The sequence below is a fragment of the Dromiciops gliroides genome, chromosome 4 (assembly GCF_019393635.1).
Source record: "Dromiciops gliroides isolate mDroGli1 chromosome 4, mDroGli1.pri, whole genome shotgun sequence".
Taxonomy (NCBI): domain Eukaryota; kingdom Metazoa; phylum Chordata; class Mammalia; order Microbiotheria; family Microbiotheriidae; genus Dromiciops; species Dromiciops gliroides.
Genome location: NC_057864.1, coordinates 423,996,840 through 424,021,165, shown reverse-complemented (window position 1 = coordinate 424,021,165; position 24,326 = coordinate 423,996,840). Strand labels below are relative to the sequence as shown.

The 24,326-nt window shown below is 36.7% G+C and overlaps 1 protein-coding gene across 1 annotated transcript in view; it reads right to left on the bottom strand.

Annotated features, from left to right (window-relative positions):
• PLPPR4 (phospholipid phosphatase related 4) overlaps nucleotides 1–15,866 on the bottom strand; it is a 69,726-nt gene extending 53,860 nt beyond the window's left edge. Inside the window, exon 1 of the mRNA XM_044002829.1 lies at nucleotides 15,257–15,866. Coding sequence (XP_043858764.1) covers nucleotides 15,257–15,490 — 234 coding nt within the window. The 5' untranslated portion in view covers nucleotides 15,491–15,866. The remainder of the gene's footprint in view (nucleotides 1–15,256) is intronic.
• Between the last annotated feature and the right edge of the window lie 8,460 nt (nucleotides 15,867–24,326).

Genomic DNA, 24,326 nt, shown 5'->3' with positions numbered 1-24,326 from the left:
ACAGGCTAGATGAGGAGGAAAATTAGGTAACAATTGTCATTTTTTGGGAGAGACAAACATTTCAATTTAAAATATAAATGACAGGGGCAACTAGGTGGTGCAGTGGATAGAGCACCAGCCCTGGACTCAGGAGGACCTGAGTTCAAATTCAGTCTAAGATACTTGACACTTGCTAGCTGTATGACCCTGGGCAAGTCACTTAACCCAAGTTTCCTTACATATATATATATATATATATATATATATATATATATATATATATATATATATATATATATATATATATATGACAGTTTTTCCAAGGTTGTTGATCCTATATTCTCTCCTCCTGTCACTCTAGGTGACACTCTAGGTGTCTGTCTCTCTTTCTGTTTCTGCCTTGGATTAATATGGGAAATTTTCTTTATTAAGAGTGCTTTACTCTGAAGCTTAAAGTTTCCAGTGATGCAGGGACTACATAGATCTTAGAAATGGAGCAAGCATGATTAAGGAATAAGGCAGAGGGATTGATGAAACCTTTACTTGCTCAGTGACCCAGCAAACAAAATGAAGTGCTTCATAGGGTATTAATCAGGATGCCAGCATGCTTGATAATTTCCTCATCTTTTAAAAAAGAAAAATGTTGCTCATGATGATTAGTAATGGTAAATGGTCTTCTCCCAGGTAATGTTTCCATCTTACGTCCACTAATTGATTAAGAGAAATGTAAATGCAGACAGAACTTAAAGTGACAGTGAGACTTCAACTATATCGCACCCTTCACTAGAAAGCAGAATTCATTATGAAATAGGCCTGTCTTGGACTAGATCCAAGGATACTTAGGTTTTGAAGTACCAGCAATACCTTATTAAAAAGTGATCTCCCCTCTAGCATAGTCCCATGGCAATGACACCAAGAATGGATTTATATTCTAGAAGGGTTCCACGTAGCCTGTATTTAGTAAAGAGCTGGATGAAATATCAGCCCTGATCTCAAGGAGTTCACAGTGTTGGAAGGAGATATTTACGTGTCTTCCCCCCGACATAAGACTGAGTTCCTTGAGGATGGGTACTATATATTATCTAAACTTTGTGTCTCTGCTTTACCCACTCCAAATCCAATGCTCTACTTACAGTAAGTGGTTAATTTTTTGCATATTTAATCAACATGTTTATTTAACATATTTCTATCTTTTTCTTCTAACTCTGAATTAACTTTCTTGGCTAAAAAAACACACATTTTCTTTTCTTGCAGTTTTCTTGTGTAATGGTGAGCTTCCCTCTCAACCCCTAATCCCACTTTAGCATGCACATTCATAATTTATTAAAATAGTGACTGTATGCTTGGAGAGAGGATGGGTATGAGGAAGAAGATATATGCCTCTGTATCTTTTTATCAATGAATTATATTTTCCCCAGTTAGTATCTATGTGATTCACTGGATGGAATGTTGGACTTGGATTCCAACCAGTACACTTCTGGAGACTTTTGTTCTGAGTTCAAATCTTGCCTCAGACACTTATTAGCTGAGTCACCCTATGTAAGTCTTTTAACTTCTTTCAGACTTCAAAATAAAATGTAAATAAGAATAGTACCTAAATTCCAGGGTTGTTGTGAGGATCAAATGATATAACATTTATAAAGTGCTTAGAACAATGTTTGACACAGAATAAATAATATTTCTTTCCAAGTACATAGTAATGATTTTAAGTTTTATTGAACACATGACCTCATTTTTGATGATTTGTAAGTCTGTCACCTATCTTGGTTTTCTCCTAGTTCCCACCAACTAAAGATTACATCACAGGTATATGGCCAGTTTGCTTAATAGACTTTTACACATTTAAATGAAAGGAAAGCCATCTGCACATGGGAGGGAGGCTTAGGATCAAAGAGAGGGAAGGAAATGGAAGATGTGTGGAAGTATGAATTTCTGCTTTAATACAGAATTTAAAGGGGACCAGATACTATAAGAAGAGTTCAATCTAGAAGGAAAAAAGAGAATTGGATTTGGAGTTGGGATTGGGTTCATATTTTCCCTCTTTTACATATTACTTGTATGATTTTGTACAAAGCAGCTTAACTTTCTAGGTCTCAGTTTCCTCCTGGTCCTACATCAATGATCTTATGAACATAAAATGCTAGATTATTAGTAATCATAAATCAATCAAATATTTCACATTTGTAGAAATAATACTTTTAAACTTATCACTTAATTCTGGTAAAATAAATAAAATAAATACTATTTCCTATTTTAAATGAATGGTTGAATCCTAGGGTTAAACCCTAAAATTTGGTTTTAGCAGAATACAAAGTTTGGAATCTGTCTTTCCCTTGACTGTTGGATTATTACATATTCTGATCAACTAATCAACAAACATTTATTAATATCTTTATATATAGCAGGACTGTGGATAAAGTAACCAAAAAATCCCTGCTCTCAGAGACCTTATATCCCCTTGTAGGAGATAACACAACATATAGACATATGCAAACTACGTACAAAAACAATTGTAAGAGAAACACTGTTGATTTACTTACTCAAGTAAGCTGCTTGGGCCTTCTGTGATTAACTGAGATGAGTATGGAGCTTCATTGTTACTCCCTCCTTCCCCCTTCCCCCAATTAAATAACTATTGTCCCCCAAAAATGAACTGGAGTGCTTTGATCTGTTGTCCAAAATTCTAGATACATTTCTAGGATCTTAGGGAGATTCAAGGACTGTCCTTTTTAAGTGCCTTTCCCAGTGTTTTAAAAAGACTCTAAAGAGAGTCAGAAAATGTCCATGTTGCATGGTTAAAAATAAATCCAGTAATTAACCTTTTTTTTTACATCCAAATCCATTTTGGTTAAAATTCAAAATAAATACCAATTTACAAAATGTCTATAGGCTACTACCAGCGCCTTCCTCAGCTCAAAGGGAACTAAGAACAGAAAAAAGAAAAGAATATCATCTTCTCCCTCAAAGAGAAAGCCTTGAGGAATTCTCATAAGTAGGGGGTGTGATATGGATGATGATCCAGCAAAGACTGAAAAGGAGTGATCAAACAAGTTAGAGAAACAGTATTGTCATGAAAGTCCAGAGAACAGAGAGCATTTAGGAGGAGAAAGTGGTCAGTAGTGTCAAATGCAGCAGAGGTTGAGGAAGATGAGGACTAAGAAAAAGACCATTAAATTTGGAATTTAATGACTGGTAAGTGAAGAAATTATTTTCAGTAGTGTCAGAAACCAGACTGCAAATGGTTGAGGAGTAAGAGGAAAGGAGGAAATGAGCATAGATATAGCTTTTTTGAAGAGTTGTTTAAGAAGGCATTGGAGCTTTAGGCTGTTGCTTGAAAGCATGATGGAAGGGTTTACTAAAGGGTTCTTTTGGGGGAGGAGGAGGTGTTCCAGATGAGCTGGACTACAGAGTGTGTAAAGTACATAATATGGGTATTTCATATGGTAGGTTGGTACTAGGTGATAAAGGGCTTTAAATTTCCCAAAGGAGAGTTTATATTTTTTCCTAAAAGTTATAGAGACCTATTGGAGTTTTTTGAATAGCAAAGTAATGTGGTCAGACTTGCACTTTAGGACAATCAGTTTATCATTTGTATTGGAGTGGGGCAAGATTTGAATGAGGGAACTAATTAGAAAGCTACTGCAATAGACTTGTAATATTACATCATGGATGGCTATGAATACTTGAGCGTAGATGGTGGCTGTGTGGATATAAAGAAGAAGAGAGATGTAAGATACATTGTTTGGGATAGAAACAAGATTAGGGCAACATTGGCTACATGGGGTTAATGAAAGGGAGGCATGTAGAATGATATCGTGACTATACGTGAATAATTGGAAGGATGCTGGTATCTGAGATGGAGAACAAGCCTATTTTTGGAGATCAACCCTTGAAATATTTTATGCTGAAAATATCATAATCATCATCTTGTAACAATTGGAATAACACCACCTGCTGGATACTTACTGTAGAAGAGTTCTGCCCATGAAGGGAAGGTCTTTGAGGGCAAGACCAGGAGTCAGGAAGTGACGCGGGCTAGTGGGAGGAGGAAGGAAGAGTCTGGTGCTCAGTCTCGCTCTCTTTTTCCTGGGGATGCTGGCGGAGAAGGGAGCTAAAAATGTGCTCTCCCTTTAATAGATAGAAATCTAGGCCTTTCTCTCTCTCTTTACCAAATTCTTGTTTTCCTTAATAAATGCTTAAAAGCCTAACTCTTGCTAAAGCTTATAATTTATTGGCGACCACTCATTAGATATTTTAGACAGACTAGCTAGAATTTTAGCCCTTAACAATCTAAAACACTTCTGACAATTTAGGGATTTTGAATATGAGGTCTAGCAAACACCCAAGGGTATCAGCACCTACTATCCCATATTATAGTTCATTTTCTGTTTTCTCACAGTTTCTTTCCCAGTACTGACTCATCTAACTCCTCTAAGCCTGTCCTTACCCCATTACTTTATTCTTAACTCCATCCCCTTTCCTTTTCCCTCAGGCACCATGAAAACCTGTTCTTGAAGCTTCTCTTTATCTTCCTCTGTTTTTCCTTCTCTTTGCTTTATTTCCCATTCCACCTACTCACTCCACCCACCTCAATTCCTCAGTACACTTCAGGGTACAATCAGTGCCCTTCAAGAGCTAGCATCATTTCAGGTGTACAGCCATTATCTGTTTTGCAAACTCAGTACAGAACGAAGCCAGTTAACTTAATTAGACCATGGTGCCAATAAAGTCAAATTCAGAGGTCAAATTCTCATAGGAGATGTTTAACTTCACTGAGCAAATAGCTGTATTCCATTATCCATACACTGTATATCCAACTAATCATCCTTTAAATAAATGATTTTGGTCATAAAAGTGTTTAGTAGGGCAGCTAGGTGGAGCAGTGGATAAAGCACAGGACCTGGATTTAGGAGGACCTGAGTTCAAATCTGACTTCAGACGCTTGACACTTACTAGCTGTTTGACCTTGGGCTAGTTACTTCACCCACATTCCCCTGCAAATAATAAAAAAATAAAAGTGTTTAGTAAGTTTTGTTATAGGACCAGAATCAGTATCCCCATATCCTCACTTGGGGTTTAAAGGTCTTTTCACTATAATTCCACCACTTCTTTTACTGTTTTTCTTTTTTGGCAGGGTAATGAGGATTAAGTGACTTGCCCAGGGTCACAGAACTAGTAAGTGTCAAGTGTCTGAGGCCAAATTTGAACTCAAGTCCTCCTGAATCCAGGGTCGGTGCTTTATCCACTTCCACAATTTCTTGTAACCCCATCTTACAGTACTCTTTTTTCCAACTCTAAAAAGGAATGAAAATAGGGAAGAACCGAATGATATAACCATGATCACACAAAGGCTTAGTGAGGGAGCTAAAGTAGAAGATACCTCCTGAGAGGTACAATGCTTGGCACACACTATGTACTCAATAACTTTTTTTTGATTAATTAACAATGAACGGGGCAGCTAGGTGGTGAAATGGATAAAGTACCGGCCCTGGATTCAGGAGGACTTGAGTTCAAATTCAGCCTCAGACACTTGACACTTACTAGCTGTGTGACCCTGGGCTAGTCACTTAACCCTCATTGCCCCCCCCCCAATGATCAGAATGCTGGGCTCAGGGTCATGAAAACCTGTGTTCAAATTCTACTTCTGATACTAGATGTCTGCTGAACATTACCAAGTTATTCAGCTTGCCTATGCCCCAGTTTCCTCATGTATAAAATAGGGATAATAATATTTGTAGTACCTGTCTTGTAGGGGTGTGTGAAGATTAAATAAAATGTTATATGTGAGGCAGGATAAAAGTATCAGCTATTATTTTCTCTGAAGAGTAGAGAGTGAACTTTCTATTCTTGATTCTATTACCCATAGACAAAATCACAAACTTATCTAGCTCCAGAATCATAGATCTAATAGTTGGAAGTAACCTCAGGTGACATCTCGTCTATATCTGAACAAGAATAGTTCTCTCTCTGGCTTTTGTCTCCTTGGTTGTTACTTGGAGTCTATTATTTCCTCCATTTTCCTTTTCACTTGCTTCAAAGGCTACTGAAAGCTGTAACTTTTGACAAAAGGATAAAAAACCTATCTGTTTGGTCAGAGTTTGAATACAGTACTTATTTTTTGGAAACTCCTCTAGGCAATATGAGCCAAGAGCAAAATAATTAAGGGCCAACATACCAGAGGAAACTCAAACATTAAATGATGGAACATTTATTATTGATGTTTAAGTGTTATACGAAAGGGAGAACCTTAGGCTATACTTTGTAGTCAAGGGGTAAAATATTTGTTTTTCATGAAAAGTCATTAAAATGAATATAGCTAAAATTAAAAAGGTACACAGAACTGGGGAAATCAATCTTTGCAGCAAATTTCTCTCATAAAGATCTAATTTCTAACATATATATGGAACTGATTTAAATTTAAAGGAATAGGAGCCATTCCCTGATTAATAAATGTTCAAAGTATATAAACAGGCAGTTTTCATAGGAAGAAATCCAGGCTATCAAATGCCATGTGGAAAATAATGCTCCAAATCATTACTAATTAGAAAAATGCAAATTAAAGAAATTCTGAAGTTCTACTTCACACTCGTCAGATTGGCAAAGTTGGCAAAAAAGGAAAATGACAAATGTGGGAAAATATGGAAAACTAATCATTTTAATGCCCTCTTATTGGAACTGTGAATCAGTCTAGCCATTCTTGAAAGCAATTTAAAACTACATGGAAAAATTCCTCAAAATATATGTATCTTTTAACCCATTTCTATAGGCATATCCCTGAATGAGATCAAAGAAAGAGGATAAGTACTTAATATATAAAAAAGTGTTTATCTTTTTGTGGTGACAAAGACCTAGAAATTAGGGTTCTTATCAAATGAAGAATGGCTGAATAAATTATGATATATAACCCGAGTTCAAATCCAGCCTTGTACACTTACTAGTTGTATGATCCTGTGCAAATTACTTAACTTTTCTTTGTCTTGATCTACTGAAGAAGCAAATGACAAACCACTTCAGTATCTTTTCAGGACAGCAAGTTCCATGGGGTCATGAAGAGTTGTATATAACTAAACAACTCAATAACAACAACAGCAGCAATATGTTGCAATAGATACTTAGAGCATATAGAGTTAAGAAGTGTACCTGGAGTAAATCTGGAACCTGGAAGACCTGAGTTCAAATCTCGCCTAAGATACTTACTAGATGTGTGACCCTGGGCAAGTCACTTAACCTCTATTTGCCTAAGTTTCCTCTTTTGTAAAATGAGGTCATCAATAGTACCTACCTCACAGGATTGTTTTGAGGATCAAATGAGATGATACTTGAAAAAGGATTTAGCAAAGTGCTCGGCACATATTACGTACTATATAAATGCTAGATATTATTATTACCATTGCTATTAATTATTAATATTGTTTAACCTCTGTCTTAGTTTTGTCATCTGTAAAAAATGAGCATAATAATAGCATCCCAAATTCTAGGGTTTTGTGAAGATAAAATGAGATAACCTTTGTAGAGTGTTTTGAAAACCTTAAAACACTAAATAAATGCTACCATTATTGTTGTTGTTGCTGCTGCTTCTCTTGCTTCTACTACTACCATCACCACCACCAGCACCGCCACTAACACTACTGTTGCATTATAAGAAATTATGAAGAGGATGGTTTTGAAGAAACCTTAGAAAACTTGCATAACTTGATATAGAGTGAAGTGAGCAGAACCTAAGGAAAAATTTATACAACGACAACATTGTGATGACAACTTTGAAGGACTTAAGGACTATAATCAATGCAATGGCTAACCAAGATGTCAGAGGATCAATGATGAAACACATTCTCCATCTCCAGAAAAAGTTTGATGGATTCAGATTGCAGAATGATACATAGTTTTTAACATGGCCAATGAGCAAATTTGTTTTAATTAACTATACTTATTTGTTTCAAAGGATGTATTCTTTCTCCCCCTTCTAATTGTGGATGGGGAGGTGGGAGGTAGAGAGAAGGGATTTTTAAAGTAAAAATAATTACGAAAAGATAAAAAAAGCATTTTCAGATTTAATATCCATAGATAGTTGAAAATGGAATGATAAAAGAGAGAGATAGTGTTACATTGTGGATAGAGTAGTGACCTGGGAAACAAAAAGACCTATGTTAAACTTAGCTTCTGACTCATACAATCTCTGTGATATTGGCCAAATCATTTAAATTTTAAGTGCCACATGATAATTCTTTAAGACTATACCATTTATAACAGCTGACAATCAACCTCTGTTGAGGAAATTTCCTCACCAGGCAATTCCTATAGCATTGAAATTACAGGTTCCCACAAAAAATAACACATATACATATGTCTGGTACATATATACTCATACATATACATATACAATATTTCAAAAGTCCTAGTGCAGTTTTAAGTTTTAATAGTTACTATTAATACTTTAATAGTGTGGTTAGGGGGCAGCTAGGTGGTGCAGTGGATAAAGCATTGGCCCTTGATTCAGGAAGACCTGAGTTCAAATCTGATCTCAGACACTTGACACTAGCTGTGTGACCCTGGCTAAATCACTTAACCCCTATTGCCCTGCCACAAAATTAAAAAAAAAATAGTGCAGTTAATAACTTTAATGGCTTAAAACTTAACTCTTACTTTTTAGAACACCCAAGGTTTACAAAGGACTTTATATACATCATTACATTTGTTCATCACAATAGTATTATATTCTCTATTTTATAGATAAGGTAATTGAGGATTGAAGAGGTTTAATAACTTGCCAATTTTCATATAGCTAATAAACATCAGATTTTAGATTTGAATCTGATTCTTTTTATAACTCCAAGTCTACCATCCTTTTTCTTCCACCATATGGCCTCTCAGGTTTTAGAATAGAAATTTCATTAACAGTTACTAGTCTTAAGTCTTTGAGCATTTTCTGGTGGACAAAACTTTCTATTTATTCATTGCATAAGAATTTTTTGAGCATGTACCATGTTGCAGGTTTTATGCTAAGTGCATCAGGAGATATGGGAAGGGAAGAAGCAGTTATTAAAAAGCTGCTATATGCCAGGTACTGTGCTAAACCTTTTGACAAATCTTATCTCATTTGATCTCACTACAATCCTATGGGGTAGGTGATATTAGTATGCTCATTTTATAGTCAAGGAAACTGAGACATACAGACTTAAATGACTTTCCCAGGGTCACAAAACTAGTGAATATCTGAGGCTGAGTTTGATGTCAAGACTTCCTTACTCTAAGTCCAACAGTGTATCCACTAAACTACCTAGTTCCTGATCCCTCCTGATCCTCCAGGAACTTTCCCACCCCCCCCCACCCTCAGGGGCAATGGGAGTTAAGTGACTTGCCCAGGGTCACACAGCTAATGTCAAATGTCTGAGACTGGATTTGAACTCAGGTATTCCTCAATCCAGGGCTGGTGCTTTATCCACTGTGCAACCTAGCTGCCCCCCCTCCCTCCGGGAACTTATAATGTAGTAAGTACATAAAGGAAAGAGAGAGGAATGGAGGAGGAAGAGAGAGAGGGGGGAGGAAGGAAGGAAGGAAGGAAGGAAGGAAGGAAGGAAGGAAGGAAGGAAGGAAGGAAGGAAGGAAGGAAGGAAGGAAGGAATAGACCTTCCAAAGGATTAAGGGTAGGCTAGATAAAAGAGTTGTTAGGGTTCAATGTACTGCTTGGATTTTAGAAAGTTTTTTTTTTCTTGTTTTAAAATCTTTGTTATCAGGAAAGTCTACTAAGTGAGCAAAGTTGGCAGAAATATATTTGGAATTAAATATAATATAAACACAAAAGGCAATGATTTTTTTTTTAAAAAAGTGCTACCATTTGAGGACATAGGGAGATGTCAGCTGAGAAGTCAGAATCCCAAAGAAAAATACTCTTCTACGATATGAAGGACTTTACTGGTGCTGAATAAAGGACTCACAAAAACCTTTTATTCTCTATGTGTTGAAGGCTAGGCTAATAAAGTGTATTGTATTACTTTAATACAGAACTTTTATATGAGAATACACATATTGCTTCCCTACTTCTCCACAATTTCATATTGATATGTACTTTTTGGCCTCATAATTTCATAGTAAGATATTATAATTTTTGGCTTCATAAAAGCAGGTTTTCATTGATTTGTTGTTCACAATAAATCTACAAATTTAATGTCTGGGACAATTAACACAGTTGCTTAGAACATGATGCTAATAAGACTAAGGCTGAAAGGTTGATCCCCAAGTGGGCTACTTTGCTTTACATAAACTAAATACCTAAATTCACAGAAACTTCCAGACATTTCACTCTTAATGTTAGTATATTAAGTTTGATAGATTTAAAAAAATTAGTATTACAATTCATTACATTAAAGAAAACAGCCATCATTTAAAAATAATGTGCTTTAGAGGTCAGAGAAATGTTCCTTTTGTGGAAGAATAACTTTCCTTGGTGCTCAATCATTACCTTAGGCCTGGCTATTCCTGTCTCATTTAATGTTATAGTTTTTCTTCTATAATGTTGGAATTAACACAGACCCAAAGACAACAGAGACCAAAACACATCACAATAAACCATGTCAGCTGCCATTCAACATGAGTATACTAAGCTCCTAAATTTTTTCCTATTAGCTCTTCATGAGGAAGGTTCTAAGAAGAAGCATCAGCTACTTTCCTTTCTAAGACTTGAAAAATTAGATTCTTATTTATATTTTTATATCACCAATATTTTCTTATATCTCTCCTCTCTTCTCTCCTAGAGAGCTATTGCTTATAACATTTTTTTTCCAAAAAAGGGAAAAATGAACAATCAGCAAAACTTATCAACACACAATCAGTGTTATGTTATATGCTCTGTTCCGTATTTATGGATCTGCACCTGTTTAAGGGAGCAGGGAGAAGTATGTTCTCATATGTCTATTTAGTGACCAAACTTTTTATAATTTTACAACATTGTACAAGAATAATCAATACAGAATGTGGCACCAGTTGCTTTCATATTTACTAGATATGGAAACCCACCAAGTGTACCAATTGAATCACATGGTAGACTTGACTATTTTGGAGAGACAGAGAGAGAGAAAGAGAGATACAGGCAGAGAAAAAGATACAAAGAGACAGAGAGAGACACAGAGACAGAGACAAGGACACACAGAGAGAAGGAGAGAGACAGAGAGAGGAGAGAGAGAGAGAGAGAGAGAGAGAGAGAGAGAGAGAGAGAGAGAGAGAGAGAGAGAGAGAGAGAATGAAAACTGATCCATTCGCCATCTTTGAGATACTTGTGCAAAGTCATGGGGATCATAAGAAGGAACCTTAGAAACCACATAGTCCAGATTGTCTCCTACCATTCTAACTCCATATTTTCTAGGTAAGGCCCAGAGAGTTGAAATGATTGCTCAAGATCACACATGTAGTACGTAGCAAGGAGGGCCAAGGGTCAAATCTGTCTTCTGACTCTAAATATACTACTTTTTCTGTTATATCACAGTATATTCTAGGTTCAGAGAATCTGAGTTCAAATCCTAATCCTGGCACATTGTCCTTTGACAATGAGAAAGACACTTCACTTTCCTATGCCTCAATTTCCCTAACTAGTACATGAGAAGGATTAAATGGCCCCTGAAGTCCCTTCCAACTCTAAGATCATTGATCATTTTGATCCCCACACCAGACTTGGACAAGACAATAACTAACCTCACCATTGTATATATCTCTTCAGGGAGGAGCCCCATCATCCCTACTCCTAGAGGGGAGTTCACATCCACCAAAGAGACAGTTTTAAGACCTACTCAACTTTCAAGCATCCTTATGTACTAAGGATGAACTCAAACAATCCTCTATTTAGTTTGGCTTCCTAAGATTAGATAACCAATGCACCAACTTCTGTGGAAAGGGAATAGGGTTGTATTTTCTTGCCATCATCTGGTTCAGTCTTAATCTATGCTTGTTTTTTGTGCACAGTTTGGTTTGAAAGATCATACCTGGTTTCTATATTAATATACCATGAAGAACAATTTCAAACTATGTGAGGTACTATGAGGAAAGGGAGATTTAAATTAACAAGATTCTCACCAACTTTCACATGAAATGCCCTTTTTCCTGTTTTCTTCAGGTTATGATTTTTTCCTAACTTGATCAAAGGTCACAGAATAGTAAGAATGGTATTTTCAATGGGATTATAGGATTTTAGAATGAAGGATGTAGAGATCGAAGGGACCTCAGAGGTTATCTAGTTCCATTTCCCTTATATTAGAGACAAGAAAACTGAGGCTCAAAGAATTTAAATAATCCTTACCTGCCCAAGGTCACAAGGTAGTAAGTGTCAGGATAGATGCTTCAGAGTCAGCTCTCTTTCCATTGTATCACAGGGGAAAGAAGAATCACTATTTTGGGGGGGGTGATCATTAAAACTTTGGGGAAATTAATTTTAAGTCAAAGCATCATTACTCTCAAAATTTTGCCTGGCTTTTAAATCTATGGTCATCCACTCTCAAAAGGAAAAAGTGAATGGTATTTTCACTGTATATAAATTCTATAATATTCTAAAAGAGCTCACCTTTATATGGCATTGTATAGTCTACAAACCTCTTTCTTTATGATAACCCTTAGGTAGAGCCTACCAATATTATGTTCCTAATTTTAGACAGAGGCAAACTGAGGCACAGATAAATGAAATTAACTATCCAATGAAGTTCAGTTAATAAGTGGTAGAGCCAAGGCTTTGAAGCCAAGTTTCTTCACTTGGGCTCTCTCTACTACAGAGCAGAACCAAAGAAGCATTCCTTTGTATGCTTTCTAGTCCAATGTGAGAGGGTATGGTATGTTACCATCTACATAATTCTATCATATGCCCAGGTTTTATGGTGTTCATGTATGATGCTGATACATTTATTAGCACTAGTTCAATACAGGTTCACTATAGGTATAAACCAAAGCATTGGCTTCTGTATCTCTTTGTATTTGAATGTTCTTAAAGTAAGACATCTCCTAGAATTGACCAGCATTGCATATTAAAGAGCTAACAGAGGGCATCTGAAGAGGCCAGGGTAAATGTGTTAAATACTGGACATTTTTTGGACCTTTTAAAGCACGTTAAAATATATGGGGAAAGAAGGATATTTTAAAATATTATTATTGAGAATCAAAGCAAAAAAGCTCCTTGCATATATGATGTACTAATTCAGTGTTCATTGAATTGAATCCAATTGATATAAGTGCCACAAATAATGGTTACAGATTATATGTGATATTTAGAGAATTGCTACAGAATATTTTCACTTTTGATAGACATTCATTGGTAATAAATATTTCTTAGAGGTGATTGGAATGCACATGAAAACATTTTATAGAACATATCCTTATTCTCCTTGTTCATCTCTCTTTTTCTAATGTCATTACCTTTTCTCAAGTATTCAGCTAATAAATCCATATTAAAGTTTGAGTCCACTCTCAAATTGGCTTCATATATACTTATACATGGGAGTCTATGAATCATCCTATTCTTTCTTAACTCTGGATGCAATATAATAAATACTAAGAAAAAAACCATCAACCCTTAATGTGAGAGGAAAACTATGTTAGTGTAGTATGTAGGCACTTTGGAACAGAAGCTATGAGAATATATTTTGATGGTATCTGACTTTATCCTTTTTAAAATCTTATTTCCCCCATAATATCTTATACCAGAAAACTGGTGAGGTTTAGTAGCAAGAGTGCTGCATTTGAAATCAGAATATCTGGGTTTAAATCCTAGCTCTGCCACCTGTGTAACTTAAGGTAAGTCAGTTCCTCTCTAGGCCTCAGCTTCCTGGCCTGTGAAATGAGGGGGTTGGACTAGATGATATTTAATATTTGTCTCAATTCTATATCTATGCAATGTCTTTGACAAGACTCTTTGATATCCTTCAACCAAACAAAGTAAATAAGACTAAAGGATTATTTTTTTCCTCTAGTGTGGGGGTGTGGTGGTGCTGGAGTGGAGGGGTATAAGGCGTATCAGATGTGCCTGGGTTGAATGATTCACTCCTTTATTAGGTATAAATTATACAGGCTACCAAAATAATGATGTTTTTGTTTGTCACTTCCAAGAGAAACTTCAGTGTATACTGTCAGTTGAAACAAAGTCTGAAATCACTCCTCAGGTTCAGGGTAGTGATCATTCCTAGTATCTTGTATTTTTTAATGTAAAGCCTCCATGTTGGACTAGATGGCCAAAGAAAGAAATAATACAGGCACGTTTATTAACATTTCTTTAAATGACCTGATCTTTAATTACATAGAACACATTTTCCATGTCTTATCTATTTCTCTCCAAATTGTTAATCCAACAAGTATTTCCTGCTGCATCAATACTTAGCTATGATTTAATAAACCTTTTGCTCAAACATGTCTTCCTATTGCAATGAACCACAGTGCATGGAATCCCCTTAGCTGTCAGTCTCTCAAAATCTTTCATGAATTATTCCTCCTTTAAATTCTGCATTTTTTCAAGTTAAAATCTAATTTCAAATCCTCCTACATGTCAACTGCTCTTCCATATAGCTTTTACACTCTATGGAATAAATATGCATATATCAATCATTCAGAAGTCAGCTGATATAAATTATTAGCACGATTTTCTCTATCGGAAAGGGGGAGTGGATTATTACCCAGATGGTGCAGACCCAATTTTAGAAGTAAACGTGAGCATCATCTTAATCAGAACATAAGGAAAGCTTAAAAAAAAAACCCACACCATCCCAATAAATCTGATTCTATGCAATATTCAGCTGCTGTACCTAAATGGGACATACCTAACACATATGCAACCCACAATTCTCACTAGAAGAAAATAGAGTCTTCTAGAATCCTAGATGCCCAGTGAGTGGACAGAATGTACTTGAAACACTGATACACTGATAGCTAAGAGGCTTAGATAACGCTCTCAACAGACATGATCACCAACTGACTTAGCTGCTCTCTCATGGCCCAGAGAAGTCTCCACTCACACAGGTATCCCATCTATACAGGCCACCTCAGCTCATACAACCATGGAATCGAACATTCCCGAGTGTACATAGACACCCAGCGTCTTTCACACAGGAATGGAACAGAGGTAAACTCGCCCTGGGGATAGACCTGGTTTCTGGATAGCAAGCACAAGCAGGCTTGCTTGCCAACCAGAGTGTACTTAGCGCTGCGCTGTCCAAGTGCTGAATTCTCTGGGCAGCTCTAGATGGAAGAATCTGCAATATGCTCTCGCCCTAGCCTGGATATCTCACCAGAGACTCTGGGGCCCTCCACTCACCTCCACGAAATAAAAGCAAGGAAGTAAGGTGACGCTGTCCTTAGTCACTTTGCTCTTTGGCCTCTCCTTGGCCGACATGCCTGCGCTGGGCAAGGGTCGGGGGTCTTCTCCAGGGGGCGCCGAGCTTGAGGCACTTCGGAGGAGAGCTGCTGCCGCTGCTGCCTCTTTCAGCCGCCAGCGCCCGGCGCTGATGTCACATTCCCCCTGGACGCTTTGGGAGTCAGCGCGCTGCATGCATGCAGCAGCGTCCTCTCGCCTCTCCCCACCCCCTCTTTGCAGCACTGCTGCCACAGGGCTATCAATCCCGAGCTGCAGGGTCCTTTCTGACTCTTTCTCCTGGTTCCCCAATAAGCTGTCTCCTCTTTCTTCTCCTCCAGAGACTTCTCGCCACCCACCCAACCCCTGAAGCTGTTGCTACAATGGCTCCTTACCCTTCTCCCAGCTTCCCTCTCCCTCAGCTCTCCACAGCTCTAGCGATGCCAAAGCGCTTTACAGCATTTCCAAGGCTTGACGTCAAGAAACCTACTACTCCCAGAAAAGGAGGGGAAGGACCCTGGTTTTTCTGCAGTAGTAGAGCTGAGGGCTCTGGCGCTTATTCTCTCCTGAAGAATCAACATCTGTCACTCCAGGAACTCTATGCTTGGGTTTGCTGGCACAGTGAGCCTCAGTGGAAGAAAACTGCCTTGTCCTAATTCGTTTTCTCTGAAATTAAAGCATGATTTCCATTCCAAGAGAAAAACCAAGAAATAATTACTTTGGGCCCACCCACTACCTTCTTAATTAAATGCTTCTTATGTGTCCATTAAAGCATGTTCTTGTATTTATCATAAGTGTTTGTTTTATTCAATGTCCAACCTCAGGCAGAAGAGACATAGATTCTTGATTTGTGAAGATGACAATGGTGCTGGTGGTAGTGGTGGTGGTGTAGATTTTGCAGGAAGGCATGGAAAACCATGTATGCAAAGATGATGATCAAATTTGGGGTATCAAAGTTCTTGTTCCATATCTCCTCAGTCAATGCTTTAGTGAAAATTTAAAGACGTTTATCATAAAATAAAATATTAGCTTCTTCAACTCTTGGGGAGATACACACTGATAACCTCATTCTCTTCCTTTATGTGGGGAGGGGTGGTTCCCAGAAGTGACTAATGAATTTAACATGTATGGGGGAGAATCTCTGAAAACAAAGTACTTCACTTTTTTAGTGAAAGGGGTGTTATGATTAATAGACATTTTGATGACTGAGCAGTCTGTTATCTGTTTGTGGGATTTGTCCAGAACCTTTCTTCCTTCCCTATTGCTCTTTTGCTTCTTATTAACATCTCCATTCAATTCCAGTTTGTTTAAAGAAAAGGTGGAATCTCTTAATGAATAATTATGGGAAGCTTAACATTTGTTATTAAGGAGAAATAGAAAAAGCTTACCTATGTATTCTCTCATTAGCAGCGTGTTAAGTATATTTTGGATAATTCACAGCCCCATATAAGGAGAAGAAGCCATCATCTTGAAATACAATAGTTTTTTTCTGCATTAGTCATTTTGTGAAAAAAGAATCAGAACAAAAGGGGAAAACCTTAAAAAAGAAAAAAAATGCAAAAAAAAGTAGAAACAGTATGGTTCAATCTGCATTCAGATTCCACAGTTTTTTTGTTTTGTTTTGTTTTGTTTTTTTGCAGGGCAGTGAGGGTTAAGTGACTTGCCCAGGGTCACACAGCTAGTGAGTGTCAAGTGTCTGAGGCCGGATTTGAACTCAGTTCCTCCTGAATCCAGGGCTGGTGCTTTATCCACTGCACCACCTAGCTGCCCAACAATTCTTTTTTTCTGGATGTGGAGAGCATTTTCCATCATGAGTCCTTTGGAATTGTCTTGGATCATTGTATTGCTGAGAAGAGCTAAGTCTGTCATAGCTGATCATCACCCAATGTTGCAGTTACTATGTTCAATGTTCTCCTGGTTCTGTTCACTTCACTCAGCATCAGTCCACTTAAGTCTTTCCAGATTTTTCTGAAATCTGCCTGCTCATCATTTTGTATAGAACAACAGTATTTCATCACATTCATATACCACAACTTGTTCATCCATACCCCAATTAATAGGTATTCCTTTGATTTCCAATTTTTTGCCACCACAATAAGAGCTGCTATAAATAATTTTGTATATGTGGGTACTTTTCTCTTTTTATGATCTCTTTGGGATACAGACCTAGTAGTGGTATTACTGGGTCAAAGGGTATGCCTAGTCCCATAGCCCTTTGGGCATAGTTCTAAATTGGTCTCCAGAATGGTTGGATCAGTTCTAGGATTAAACAAACTTTCACAGTCTTGTGCCAATCTACCTTTCTAGGCTTATTGAATATTAGTCTATATTATGAATTTTATGTTTCAGCCATCTTGGCCTGCTTACTTCAGTCTTTCATCTCTATGCTTTTTTCAAGGCTATGCCCCCTGCCTAGAATAAATACTTTTTAACCTCTACTTTAAAAAATTACCTTTTCACCAATTATGTACAAAAACAATTTTAATATTCATTTAAAAAAATTTGAATTCCAAATTCTTTACTTCTCTTTCTCTTCCTCCCCCTGTTTTGAGAAGGCAAGCCATTTGATACAGGTTATACATGTGCAATTATGCAAAACATATTTTTATTTTAGTCATGTTGTAAAAGACAGCATACCAGAAAACCCAGCAAAATAAAGAAAATAATTAAAAACTATGCTTCAATCTGCATTCAAATACCCTCAGTTCTGTCTCTGGAGGTGGATAGCGGTTTCCATCATTAGTCCTTTGGAATTGTCTTGGATCATTGACTTAGAATAGCTAATTCATTCACGGTTGATCATTTTATAATATTGCTGTCACTGTATATGATGTTCTGATTCTGCTCATTTCACTTTGCATCAATTCATGTAAGTCTTTCCTACTTTTCCTGAGAGCATCCAGCTCATGATTTCTTGGGGCACAGTAGTATTCCATCACAGTCCTATAGCACAAATTATTAAGCCACTCCTCAATTGATGGGCAACTCCTCAATTTCCAATTCTTTGCCACCACTAAAAAGATGTTATAAATATTTGTGTACATATAGAACCTTTTTGGGTTTTGTAATCTCTTTGGGATACAGACATAGAAGTGGTATTGCTAGGTCAAAGGGTATGCACAATTTTATATCCCTTTGTGTATAGTTCCAAATTGCTCTACAGAATGGTTGAATCGGTTTACTACTCTCCTCACAGTGCATCAGAGTGTCAATTGTCCTACATCCACTCCAAAATTTGTCATTTTCCTTTTCTGTCATATTTGGCAATCTGGTAGGAGTGCCTCTGAGTTGTTTTAATTTGAATTTCTCTAATAATTGGTAATTTACAGCATTTTTCATATGACAATAGGTATCTTTGATTATCTGAAAAGTGCCTCTATATACTTTGACTATCAATTCAGGAATGTTCATATTTTTATAAATTTTACTCAGTTCTCTATATATTTGAGAATTAAGGCCTTTATTAGAGAAACTTTCTATATATTTTTTTCAGTTAAGATTAACACCTTTGTATTTCCCTCCATCCTATTTCCCTTATCCTTCTTTTCCTCTCTCTCTCCTTTCACCCTGTGTATCCCCCAAAATGTTTTCTTTCTGACTACCACCTCCCCCAATCTGCCCTCCCTTCTATTAGCCCCCCCTCCTTCTCTTATCCCCATTCCTATCTTACTTTCCTGTAGGGCAAGATACATTTTTAAAGGGGGGTGGTCAGTTAAATGACACAGTGGATAAAGCACTGACACTGGATTCAGAAGAACCTGAGTTTAACTCTGGGTTCAGACACTTGACACTTACTAGCTATGTGACCCTGGGCAAGTCACTTAACCCTCATTGCCCTACAAAAAAGAGATAGGAGCAGCTAGGTGGTGCAGTGGATAAAGCACTGGCCCTGGATTCAGTAGTACCTGAGTTCAAATCTGGCCTCAGACACTTGACACTTACAAGCTGTATGACCCTGGACAAGTCACTTAACCCCCATAGCCCCACAAAAAAAGAGATAGATTTCTATGCCTAACTGAGTGTATATGTTATTTTCTCTTTGAGCCAATTTCAATGAGAGTAAGGTTCAAGTGCTCCCCCTTCTTTAGCCATCTCTACCTTACTATAAAAGTTCTTCTATACCTCTTTTATGTGAGATAATGAACTCCATTCTGGCTCTTCCCTCCCTCTTCTCCCATTGCAATCCATTTCTCATTCCTTAATTTTTATTTTTAAGTTATCATTACATCATAATCACTGCATTGCTAATGCCCTATGTCTAGGTATATGTTTTCTAATTGCTATGATAATTATACAGTTCTTAGGAGTTACAAATATCATCTTCCCCTGTAGGAATGTAAACAGTTTAACTTTACTGAGTCCCTTATGATTACTCTTTCTGCTTCACCTTTTGTGTTTCTCTTGAATCTTCTATTTAAAAGTTAAAATTTCTATTTTTTTCATTAGAAATGCTTGAAAATCTTCTATTTCATTGATATATATTTTTCCCATGAAGGATTATACTTAGTTTTTCTGGGTAGGTGATTCTTGGTTATAATCCTAACTCCTTTGCCCTCTGGACTATCATAGTCCAAGACCTCCAATCCTTTGATGCCAAAACTACTAAATTTTTTATTATTTTCTGACTGTGGCTCCATGATATTTGAATTGTTCCTTTATAGCTGCTTGCAAAATTTTCTCCTTGACTTAGGAGCTCTTGATTTTGGCTATAATATTCTTGGAAGTTTTCATTTTGGGATCTCTTTCAGGTGTTTGATGGATTCTTGCAATTTCTATTTTACCCTATGGTTCTAGAATATCCAGGCAGTTTTCCTTGATGATTTCTTGAAAGATGATTTTAAGCTCTTTTTTTTATCATGGCCTTTAGGTAGTCCAATAGTTCTTAAATTATTTCTCCTTGTCTATTTTCCAGAGCATTTTTTTCTATAGAGATATGTCACATTTTCCTCTCCCCCACCCCCCTGTTTTAATTTGATTTTATTGTTTCTTGATGTCCCATGTTGTCGTTAGCTTCCACTAGCCCAATTCTAATTTTCAAGGAATTTTTAAAAGTGAGTTTTTATATCTTTTTCCCCCATTTGACGAATTATGCTTTTTACGATGTTCTCTTCAGTGAATTTTTGTACCTCTTTTTCTATTTGAACATTTCTGCTTTTTAAAGAGTTCTTCTCTTCAGTGGATTTTTGTGCTTCTACCATTTGATTTATTCTTGTTTTTAAAGTGGTATTTTTGGGGGCAGCTAGGTGGCACAGTGGGTAAAGCACCAGCCCTGGATTTAGGGGGACCTGAGTTCAAATTTGACCTCAGACACTTGACACTTACTAGCTGTGTGACCTTGGGCAAGTCACTTAACTCTCATTGCCTGACAAAACAAAATAAAACAAAACAAAACAAAAACAAATAAAGTGATATTTTCTTCAGTGTTTTTATGCTTCCTTTACCAAGTTGTTAAAAATTCTTTCATGGTTTTCTTAAATCACTCTCATTTATTTTCCCACTATTTTCTCTACACCTTTTATTTGTTTTTCTTCTTCTTCTATTTGATTTAAAAAACCCTTTTTTGAACTCTCCAAGGAATTCTCTTTGGGCCCAAGAGCAATTCACATTTTTTCTTTGAGGATTTAGACATAGCAATTCTGACTTTGTTGTCTTCCTCTGAGTTTGTGTCTGAGTTTTAAGTTTCCCTCTGAGTTTTGAGTTTCCCTGTCACCATAGTAACTTTCTATGTTCAGGAATATATATCATCTATATATAATCTATATCTCTATCTATACCTATATTTATATATGTGTGTGTACAACCACACAGAGATATGTATATTATAAATTTTGCTCAGTTCCCTATATATTTGAGAGATAATTGGTATACATTTTCTCCCAGTTTTTTGCTTTCCTTCTAATTTTGGTTGCATTGTTTTTGTTTGTGTAAAACTTTTAAAATTTAATGTATTCAAAATTATCCATTTTAGGTCCTATAATGCTTTCTCTCTCTTGATTGGTTGTAAACTCTTCCCTTATTCATAGATCTGGCAAATTACATTTTCCTTGTTCCCCTAATTTGGATTCTATTGTGCTTGGTATCAATATTTAGTACCGCTATTACTTCTTTGTCTATGGTGCCTTTTAGCAATATGTAGTTTCCCTGCTTTTTCCTTTCTATTATTTATGCTTTGTCTGAGAGCATGTTACCCCTGGTTTTTTTTCATACTTTAGCTGAAGCATAATTGATTCTGATCTAGTCCCTTATTTAACTCTGTATGTCTCTCTCTGTTTCAGGTATGTTTCTTTTAAACAATATATTGTTGGATTCTTTTTTTCTAATCCATTCGAGTATCAGTTTCCATTTAATGGGTGAATTTATCCTTTTCATGTTCCAGTTATAATTACTAACTGTGCATTTTCCTCTATTATGTTTTGTTTCTGATCACTACCTCCCTTAATCTGCCCTGTTTTTATCATACCTCTTTTCTCTTATCCCTTCTTCTCCCACTTTCCAATTGGTTAAGATACATTTCTATACCCAATACAATGTGTATATATAGTTTTCCTTCTCTGATTCAATTCAGATAATCAATTCAGATAACTGGAGCACATTCTCTTGGTCTTCTGCCCTTGCGGTAGTGGTGCGTGTTCTCTCTGTCTCAGGGGGCTGTTTTCCTTGGTGGCATGAGCAACTGCAGACTGTTCAGGTGTTAGTGAGCTAATTATGGAAAACCCTAAATTCCTTTGAACTAGATTAATTGGAAATGGTCTGAGGATTGAATAGGTTAAGTTTAGAATTAAGAATATTTATCTGTATTTCTATTTTCCTATTTCCTTATCTTTGATTTTTATTAGTTTCACCTTTGTTGTTTAATTAATTCCCAATTAATACAATCTTATCCTTTTGTTAATTAAAGCTTAAAGGCTCCTTTCTTATTGGCCTGGGAGAAATATCTAAAAAGAGAAATATCTAAAAAGGTTCAGAGGGGAGGGTGAACCTAAAAGGTCCCTCATATTTCTGGGACCCCAATATTAAGGCATCACCCAAATAATGCTCCGTATATCAAATTTTGGCCCTCACACTTTCAGAGTATAACATGCAGACTTTCTGAAGACATTAATGTAAATGGCTCATCCTTACATCAATCAGGTAAGTCTAGAAAGAGGCTGCCTTAAATAATAAAGAATGCTATAATTGGAATAAAGGATCTACATCTGAATTCTGACTTTGCTATTTACTTCTTCTGTGATCTTGGTCAAATAATTACACACCTCTGGGTCACACATTTCCTCATCTTTAAAATGAGGAGTTTGGGCAGCTAGATGGCACAGTGGTTAAAGCACTGGCCCTGGATTCTGGAGTACCTGAGTTCAAATCCGGCCTCAGACAGTTGACACTTACTAGCTGTGTGACCCCAGGCAAGTCACTTAACCCCCATTGCCAACAATAAATAATTAAATAAACAAACAAACAAACAAATAAATAAATAAAATGAGGAGGTGGGATAAAATGACTTCTAAGATTCCTTTCATTTCCAAATCTATGATCTTAAGATGAGATTATTGAAGTATCTTTCCTCCCCATTACATATTTCACATTGATGCCAAAATAATCTTCCTAATGTGCAGGTCTCTATGTAATTCCTCTGATCAAAAATTTTAATAGACCCTTACTTTGCAAACTCCTTAGCTATCATTTAGTCCTTCAGAATCTGACCCCATTTTATCTTTCTGACCTTATTAATTATTTTATTCAATAATTCTTACTGAGATTCCTGACAATAAAGCAATAAGTGGGAGTTTCTGGCACTTTGGTGTAAATTATTGTCATGGGAGACAGAGACCTCTGGACATGCCAAGGTCATTTCATGCCTCCATTACCATTGATCATATACATCCAATGGGCCAGAGGATAATTGGTTAGTGCACCCTGTTTGGATATAGTCCTAGTGGGTATGTGATAGTTACTGGACCATTCATCCATAGGAAAGTAAGAGATGGGGATCCTTTTACTCATTTTACCACCAGTAGGGAGCCTTCATGCTCTCTGGTCCTTTGGTGGACCCTTGCAATCAGAGAAAGCAACCATACCCCCTGTTGTTGTTGTCCTTGGGCAAGGAGGCTAGCCCTAACTTTGGCACCCTGAGGCAAAGCTCAGGAGGGCCTATACTTATTCTCGTTCTCCCTTACAAACTACTATTAATTAGTCTCTGACTTTGTCCTGCATTTTCCTAATTTTATGTATTTCCCATTTCTGGAGCATACTCCCATCCTATCTATGGCTATTGGGATCTTTTCCCTTCATGACCTAGGTCAAATTCCAACTCCTTTATGAACTTTTTATGGATAAAATTCTTTCCTTCAATCTCATATCATACACTTTATAGTTCTCCACTGTGTATATTGCATTATCTTGCATTGTACTCATGTGAAGGTATCTATTCTATCATCTCTTCCTTTAATTCCTGTAAGCTCCTTGTGGGCAGGCACTGTAACATGTTTGATCTTTGTATCTCCAGCACTTGCTATGGTGCTTCAGACATAAGAAATATTTGTTTTATTGGATTGTTTCTTGTGGAACCTTGTAAAGGTTTCAGTAAACACTAGATTAGGCATCATTGATTTGCAGTTCCTTCTAATGCCACATTAGAAACCCTTTCCTGTATCTGGCCTCTCTCAGGGAGAATTTAACATTTCCAGCCTATGGCTTGTTCATATATATTCAAAGGGAAATGGTGCCAACTCAAAGCATAGCACATTGACATTTCAGAAGATAAAGTACTTCACAGACCAAATAAACTCAGGAAAACAATATGCCTGAAAAATGCATTTGACATGATCATTAAAACTGTCAGATTTCTGTGATAAGCAAGAAACAGTTTTTTGCTTTTATTGGTTTTCCAGTGCTCACAACTGAATACAAACAATTTCTCTTTGCCAGCATATCATTCTATTCTTAAGGGATTTTCATCTTACATTATTGAAAACATGAAAATAATAGCATGTTTACTCATGTCTCACCCCCACTACATGCCCTGCCATCCCAAATTTTG